The 8,956-nt window shown below is 41.6% G+C and overlaps 1 protein-coding gene across 1 annotated transcript in view; it reads right to left on the bottom strand.

Annotated features, from left to right (window-relative positions):
• Positions 1-241: 241 nt before the first annotated feature.
• The window catches only part of SNRNP40 (small nuclear ribonucleoprotein U5 subunit 40), a 31,579-nt gene continuing 22,864 nt past the window's right edge, over positions 242-8,956 (bottom strand). The window contains exons 3-10 of the mRNA XM_068124590.2: positions 5,372-5,465; positions 3,826-3,991; positions 3,570-3,692; positions 2,386-2,506; positions 1,476-1,558; positions 1,123-1,184; positions 846-949; positions 242-482 (exon numbers count right to left, since the gene is read on the bottom strand). Coding sequence (XP_067980691.1) covers positions 433-482; positions 846-949; positions 1,123-1,184; positions 1,476-1,558; positions 2,386-2,506; positions 3,570-3,692; positions 3,826-3,991; positions 5,372-5,465 — 803 coding nt within the window. The 3' untranslated portion in view covers positions 242-432. The remainder of the gene's footprint in view (positions 483-845; positions 950-1,122; positions 1,185-1,475; positions 1,559-2,385; positions 2,507-3,569; positions 3,693-3,825; positions 3,992-5,371; positions 5,466-8,956) is intronic.

Genomic DNA, 8,956 nt, shown 5'->3' with positions numbered 1-8,956 from the left:
TATGTCAATGTGATATTTCAGTTTTTTCTTTTTAATAAATTTGCAAAACTTTCTAAAATCCTGTTTTCTCTTTGTCATTATGGGGTGTTGAGTGTAGATTGATGAGGGAAAAAATGAATTTAAACGATTTCAGCATAAGGCTGCAACATAACAAAATGTGAAAAAGGTGAAGGGGTCTGAATACTTTCTGAATGCACTGTATATAGACTAAAGCAAAGACAACCACTCAATGCACAATATAGAAAGAGATTTGCTCTTTTTATTAATATTAATATACATATATAAAATGCGAAACAAAGAAATATTAGCAGTCATGGTAAAACGTTGAAAGTTTTATCAGCACGTGATCCTAACAGTACTTAACTGGAGGATTTTAAAAAGGAAAATCCCTGGCGGCTTCACACTTATCCTGATGCTTGTAAAGTCTGTCATTTACTGGATCTCTCCCATGTAGAGTCTCTTGTCGCTGGATGCAGAGAGCACTGTGGGGCACAAGAGTAGAGCACGACTTGGAACATCACCAAAATACAGGTGGAGTAAGTGAAGATGTACCGAAGTGGAGGAGCTCGTTATTACAAGAAAGGAAATTACTTTATGACTGCACAACGCAGATGAGTCTTGAAAGAACTCAGTCACATTCTGAACTGTGAGGTCAATCACCCAGGGAAATAAATGAGATTTGTTCCAAGTAAATTAGGAATGCACTGCAAGTGTTTTGGTTCCAGGTTCGAAGACTAATTACTGTAGAAATCCCCACATGTTAAAACAATGATAAAACTGCAAGTATCACAAAAACCATCGTCACAGATCTCAAATGCCATAATATGGACACATGTGGCACACACCAATGTGTTCGTCAGGGTGGAAGGAAACCTCGTTTACTGAACCAGCATGCCCAGGGAGCTTGTACAAGATTCGCCGCAGTGTCGTGTCCCAGATGTAGACATATCTAGAAAGGAGAGATGGAAGGAGTCTTTTTGGTTCAAATTTGCCAGCACTTTTAAAATCCTATATATACAGATGTGAAACAAAATCCACATAATTATTTTTATCATTAAACAATCACAACTCAATAACAAGACACAGAGCACCAATTTATCGAAACGCATATTCTCAATGTACCTGTCTGCTGAACCAGCTGCAATCTTACTACCATCCGTAGACCAAGAACATCGGAGCAAGTTCTGCAGAGAAGAGACGATATATGGTGACCATAGATTACCAAAGCTCACTTCGGCCAGGTGAGGTGGGCGGGAGGAAGAAAGATGGGTGGACAAGAGGTGAGGTGGGTGGGAAGGAGGTGTGGTGGGTGGACTGGAGGAGGCGGGCTGGAGATGAGGTGGGTGGTGGGAGGAGGAAAGGTGGGTGGGCGGGAGTAAGCGTTGGAGGTGGGTGGGTACGGAATCCAGTTGACCGTTAAGCAGATTGTTGATGAAACAGCTTGTACAAAAGCGCACAACGCAGCATATATTAACCTTTTCAAAGTTGTGCAGATTTCCATGGAAGATCTTAAGACATCTCTCTTGTGGAGCAAATGGGCGAATGTCCCAAATCCGCACTGGAATACAAACACATGGAGCCTAGCCTAAAAAGTATATTATATCATTTGGTCACTGCATTGGACCAGGTGGGCTTTGTGTCCTCCCACTCATACCCCTCAAGGGAAAAGAAAAGCTTTCAAAGTTTTTCTAGCATGCTAGATCTTGGCAGAACAATTATTCAGCATAACTTGCAAAAAAAAAAAAAAACTTAATATTTCGACAAAAACCATTGAAAAACAAAAAACAGACCATGAACCAACCTGGTTTTTTCAAATTTGGAGCCATAGATGGGCAGTACATATTCCAGTATAAAATGGATTACTCGTGTTACAGTAGCTAAAAGCTCTCTGCGCAGTTTACAGCAGTTTTAATCAAAATAATCGTGTTTTAAGAAGTTTTGTTCTAAAAAAAACAAAACGAAAATTATGAAATTTCCGTATTTTTGCTTTTCATCTTTAAAGGCCAATAATAAAACCTTTGCTGTTATAAAGGTAACAGATTAATGTCAAGGTAATCTAGATGTAAAAGACCCAGCTGATTGGCAGTCAACCATGCTCCAATGTTTGCTACGTCTTCACTTGTTTCTCTCCACAAACGATTCCTCAACATCTTGCTCTGAAGGTGGTAAAGTATCAGGTGCTTGACTGAACTGCATTGGCACTGCTTCGGAAAAATTCCACCATTATTATTTCGAAAATAATCTCTGCCTGACACAAAGGGCCAAATTAACTCCCAAAAAACTAATGCAGTCTATTTTGGAGTACCGACTATGCTTCGGGGGCCCTTTGCAAAAGCCACCGACTCACTCCATCGAGGGGACTTTTTCGCATGAAGAGAAGCTTACCGGTATTGTCCATGGCATTTGAAAGGACGTATGAGCCATCAGGACTCAGAGAAAGACCAGTTACAGAATCCAAATGACCCTTCATGGTATAAACAAGCTTGTTCTGCCGCAAGTCCCACGTCTGAAAGAGTGTGGAGGGGAAGTGGGGGGGACAGGGATGAGTGGGGTGATTATACACGTATAGCCTGTACTGTGACACACATGCAAATTTGAAGCAATATGGAGCACAGATAGTCAGGTTCACTATGTCAATAAATTATATTTCATTCAAAATCATGGTAGATTAGCAAACCTATACATTTTTGGAAAGGTTATAGCATAAGGAAACTAAAAATCAATGTTTACATTTGGAGAGATACCTGTATGGCGGCCATTTTGGATTTTCAAAATGGCCACTGTAAAATACATATTTTGTTATATTTCTGCCTCTAATTACCCTAAAAACTTTTTAAAATATACTAAACCTATATTTTCAGGGACAAGGAATCCAATGAAAGTATCAAATTAGTGCTATGGGGAATGGTAAGACACGAATCAAAGGTTTTGAATTGCAAAATACTGTCTTTATATTCGCGATAAGTTGCATAATCAAATACATGTTATCATTTTGTACAAGCAGTTAATAACATCAAAATGTGTCACAATAATTCATATCACCAAACATACACAGGCAGTCAGCAAAATCATATATACACATGCACTCAGTATAACTTCACATCTACACAGGCAGTCAATGACAAAATATACACAGGCAGTCAATGGCATCAAACATACACGATTACAGAATATGCCATTTAGAGTTCGTCATCACTGTCCTGTGTGAGGTATCCGACAATATAGTCCGCATCGTTTTCACAGTCCGTTCCACACAAGCAAAGGTCGGTCAAATTGATTGGCAAATCGAATTGGTCGAATGGTCGATCGAATCGAATTCGATGAATCGAATCGAATCGATCGAATTGGTCGAATGGTCGATCGAAACGATTGGTCGAATGGTCGAATTGGTCGAATGGAATTGGTCGATTGGTCGAATTGGTCGAATCGAATTGGTCGGAATTGGCAAATGTAAACATTGATTTTCAGATTTTCCATGTAATAACGTTTCCAAAAATGTATAGGTTTGCTAATCTACCATGATTTTGAACGAAAAAACATAGTGAACCTGACTAAGATCATCACCTCACCTTCAGAACATTGTCAATACCACCTGAAACGATTTGGTCAGTGGTGTCATTGAAAGTGACAGCCAGCACTTGGTAGGTGTTTTGAAAGGTGTGCACGGCTTCTTTTTTACGCGTGTCAAAAAGCTGGGCGGTGGAGAAGAGAGGCGCAGAGGTGACAAAGAAAACAACATTAATATCCTGAATAACTGCTACAATGTGATATTGAATGCAATCTCGGACAGGAGAGAACTGCAGTACTATGAACATCAAAGCAAACCTTGATGGTGCCATCATCGCTCCCCGTGCACACCAACTGGGGTCCACGACGTGCTGGGTAGCACGAGTTGACGAACGCCGAGTGACCTTTCAACCGCTTGAGTCGTACGCCTGTTTCACTGTCCCACACTGCCACAGTTTTGTCCGAAGATGCAGTAAACAGATGGCTAGACAAGATGAGTGCAAATTAGACTGCAAAATAGCGGCATCAAACTCAAGTGTCGGGCATATTGCTTAGAGCCGCTCAAAGATGGTGGTTTACACCGTAGCCCGCCGGCAATTATATAATCGGTCCAAGAGGCCCCAATACAAGTCGAAAGAAAGATACGACTTCAACTCCAACAAAAAGTGTGTCATCATAACTGGATAGAACAAACAACAACAACAACAACAACAACAACAACAACAACAACAACAACATGCATTTTAAGGCCATTTTCCCTGCTAGAGCGGGGGTTAGAATAACTAACCGGGGGGGTCAACAGGGGGATAACGGGGGTTAGGATAAAGGACATAACTGGATAGAAGAAGAAAGGAAATAGACAAGAGTCATTACATATGATAAACAGGACATAGAGCAAAGAATTCTCAAATTAAAAAGACCAAGGATCATGTTCAGCTTTTGCAGGAAGTTGCAGAGGAAAAGTCTGGTGAACACGACTTGAGAAAAAGGACACGGAAAGGTTATTTTAAACTCTTGCTTTGCATTTCCAAACACGATCTATATTTCCTGAGCCGCCATTTTGTCTGAATCTCTATATTCCCCAATGCTGAGAGGATGAGTGATTTGGACAAATATTTTGTCCAAGTACTGTTGAAGGGAAGATTTTTCAAAGTGCCAACAAGATGATTTGTGTTCTACATGATGGATAACGAAAATAAAGTTGGAAGACCAGGACAGGAAGTGGTGGGGTGCAGTTCATAAAAATGTTTTCCTGCATCATCTGTACATCGCCCAAAAGGGAGATGTAACCAACGATGGATCTGTAACTAATCACTTTTCAATATACCCTGTTTCTCAAACAAGCAGACTTCTCTCACTAATCCTGTTTTGTGTTTAAACAAAGAGCTGGTAGGATAGCTTAAAGGTATGCACAATTGCCGCTAAGCTGGCCCAGGAGCGAATCTCAACCTAGCTCTAAATTCTCACCCGAATGTTTTGCATGCAGGCCAATCCACAAATGTGCACACTGTCCGTCGAAGGCCACCAACTCTGAGCACACCTCTGCCAGACCCAGTAGTTGGTGGACATTATAGATTCCATGGTGTCTTTTTGCAAAGAGTTGGTGAGTTACCGCCGGCTCCCTGAACAAATTACAAATTCCTGCCAGTCAAATGTCAGGCCTGCCCAGCCAGTTCTTGAAAGGTTCGGACAAAAAACGTCCCCTGACCAACAACTCAAGGTGGGAATAATTGGTGCCATTAACAAAGCTATTTGTGTTGGTACAACAAATATTTATTTTTTGTACATCGATTCATAACACATTTATGGTGGCAGTGGTTTTGAAAATCCCAAATGATCCTGCCCATCGTGAACTTTCTCTAACCTGCCATCAGTGTTGAAATGCAGATCCATTATGACTCCAGTATGGCCCCGCAGATTGGCATAGTTTTCACAGTCTCCGAAGACATTCCATAAAACTGCACGAAAATGGAATAAAACAAAATAAAAAGAACGCACAAGAAAGATGCACAATGGAAGATAAACTTTCCAAGGTAACTGCTATGAATGCCATATTAAACAGGAAAACATGATGCAAATTCATAGATGAAGGAAACATTTTAATAAATGAAATAAAAATGATCTTTGATAGCCCACTTGGAGTTTGCAAAAAAGCACCTAAAGGACTCTCAGACTGTGAGAAACAAGATTCTGTGGGCTTTCATGTGTCTTTCACTGAGGAGAGGCTTCCGCCTGGCCACTCTGCCATAAAGCCCAGATCGGTGGAGTGTTGCAGTGATGGTTGTCCTTCTGGAAGTTTCTCCCATCCCCACACAGGATCTCTGGAGCTCAGTCCGAGTGACCATCGGGTTCTTGGTCACCTCTCTTACCAGGGCCCTTCTCCCCTGATTGCTCAGTTTGGCCGATGGCCAGCTCTAGGAAGAGTCCTGGTTGTTCCAAACTTCTTCCATTTAAGAATTATGGAGGCCACTGTGCTCTTGGGAACCTTCAATGCAGCAGAATTTTTTTTGTAGGCTTCCCCAAATCTGTGCCTCGACACAATCCTGTATCTGAGCTCCACAGGCAGTTCCTTCGACCTCACGGCTTGGTTTTTGCTCTGATATGCATCGTCAGCTATGAGACCTTATATAGACAGGTGTGTGCCTTTCCAAATCATGTCCAATCAATTGAATTTACCACAGGTGGACTCCAATCAAGGTGTAGAAACATCTCAAAAATGATCAAGAGAAATGGGAGGCACCTGAGCTAAATTTCAAGTGTCATAGCAAAGGGTCTGAATACTTATGTCGATGTGATATTTCAGTTTTTTCTTTTTAATAAATTTGCAAAACTTTCTAAAATCCTGTTTTCTCTTTGTCATTATGGGGTATTGAGTGTAGATTGATGAGGGAAAAAATGAATTTAAACGATTTCAGCATAAAGCTGCAACATAACAAAATGTGAAAAAAGTGAAGGGGTCTGAATACTTTCTGAATGCACTGTATATGTAATTTTTATTTTTGTCTAATTAGATGTTGTGCTTACTTTCCTCTATTGTTTAGTATTATTCTTCCTCATCGAGTTGCATAATTTGTGATTTATTAAGAATTTACATATGGAGTATTGGAGTGCTGGAATGTACAGTATCTCCTGTATTGTAGTTAATTCTTATTGGAAATAGTTTATCAGTTAACGTCGTATCAGTTTAAGTGGCGTTTTCAAAAACATAACCCTGACGTAAACTTATCATTCCCAGCATACAGTAATTCCTCACTTAGTGTTCAGGGTCTGTTTCTGGAAAAGCGATTGCTAAGCGAAAATGCACTAAAAGGGGTCATTATACCATTGTTTATATGGAAATGCATTCCTGACACGATTATTTCTTATGCATGCAGCGGTATATGAGGGCTTCATTTGGTTATCAGTAATAGCACTAATAATAATAATAATAATAATAATAATAATAATAACAAAAATAATAATAATAATAATAATAATAATAATAATAATAATATAAATGGTAAACATATTATTTTATGAATAAAAGGAACACAAGAAAAGCTACACTGCATGGCCAAAGGTATGTGGACACCCGAACATCACACCCATATGTGCTCGTCGAACATCTCATTCCAAAATCATGGGCATTAATATGAGTTGGTCCCCCCCCCTTTGCTGCTATAACAGCCTCCACTCTTCTGGGAAGGCTTTCCACTAGCTGTTGGAACATTGTTGCAGGGATTTGCTTCCATTCATCCACAAGAGCATTAGTGAGGTCGGGCACTGATGTTGGGCGATTAGGCCTGGCTCGCAGTCGGCATTCCAATTCATCCCAAAGGTGTTCGATGGGGATGAGGCCAGGGCTCTGTGCAGGCCAGTCAAGTTCTTCCACACCGATCTCGACAAACCATTTCTGCATGGACTTCGCTTTGTGCACGGGGGCATTGTCATGCTTCGAAAGGGCCTTCCCCAAACTGTTGCCACAAATTTAGAAGCACACAATCGTCTAGAATGTCATTGTATGCTGTAGCGTTAAGATTTCCCTTCACTGGAACTAAGGGGCCCGAACCATGAAAAACAGCCCCAAACAATTATTCCTCCTCCACCAAACTTTACAGTTGGCACTATGCATTCGGTGAGGTAGCGTTCTCCTGGCATCCGCCAAACCGAGATTTGTCCGTTAGACTGCCAGATGGTGAAGCGTGATTCATCACTCCAGAGAACACGTTTCCACTGCTCCAGAGTCCAATCGCGGTGAGCTTAACACCATTCCAGCCGACGCTTGGCATTGAGCATGGTGATCTAAGGCTTGTATGCAGCTGCTTGGCCATGGAAACCAATTTCATGAAGCTCTCGACGAACAGTTGTTGTGCTGACGTTGCTTCCAGAGGCAGTTTAGAACTCGGTAGTGGGTGTTGCAACCGGGGACAGACGATTTTTACGCGCTATGCGCTTCAGCACTCAGCAGTCCCATTCTGTGAGCTTGTGTGGCCTACCACTTCACGGCTGAGCTGTTGTTGCTCCCAGATGTTTCCACTTGATAATAACAGCACTTACAGTTGACTGGGGCAGCTCTAACAGGGCAGAAATTTGACGAACTGACTTGTTGGAAAGGTGACATCCTATGACGGTGCCATGTTGAAAGTCACTGAGCTCTTCAGTACAGCCCATTCTACTGGCAATGTTTGTCTATGGAGATTGCATGGCTGTGTGCTTGATTATACAGGGTGAGTCAATGGAATGTGACGGTTTTTTTTCAGCGTTACTGTGGAGAACTGGGTTGAATAAAAAGCAAAACGCTTTCAGTTGAAAAACAGCAGTACAATACAGTTTATGAATCTGTACTTTCTTTTTTTTAATAACATCTTTTAAGGGGCCTCCACCAAAACGGATACATTCATGTAATTGACCTGAAATCGTCGATAACCCGTCGCAATAAACCTGTGTCAATTGCTCGAATTTCTTCAGTGATGCATTGTTTCAATGCCATGATGGTGCAAGATTTGGTGGCATAAACTTTTGACCAAATATCCCCATAGGAAGTAGTCGGGAGCTGTTAGATCAGGGGACCGAGGTGGCCAGTCGATATCTCCAAATCGGGAGACGACGTGCCCGGGAAACATGGATCGCAAAACTTCCATCGATGCCTGAGATGTGTGCGCGCCATCCTGCTGGAACCAGATCTCACCATCGATGTCCTCGTCACCAGGAAACTCTAACATTGCCAGCATTTGTTGATTTAAAGTGTTATTGTGGAGAATTACCATGCCGTGCAACACCAACCTCACATCCACATCTTCTCTGCACCTGCACTACCGATTTGCATTCAAAAAATGCCCTTAACACGAACACGCGTTGTGGCACCGACCAGTTCTCCATACTGTCTCTCGCTACACTGACAGGAGAAACTGCGTAACTTTCAGATCACGTGACACACAAGGTTTCCCCCACCACAGCGTGCCTTTAGCTG

This window comes from Myxine glutinosa, chromosome 8, assembly GCF_964187855.1.
Source record: "Myxine glutinosa chromosome 8, kmMyxGlut1.1, whole genome shotgun sequence".
In the NCBI taxonomy this organism is placed as follows: domain Eukaryota; kingdom Metazoa; phylum Chordata; class Myxini; order Myxiniformes; family Myxinidae; genus Myxine; species Myxine glutinosa.
The sequence above is the reverse complement of the archived record's forward strand: the minus strand, read 5'-3'. Positions and strand labels throughout refer to the sequence as shown.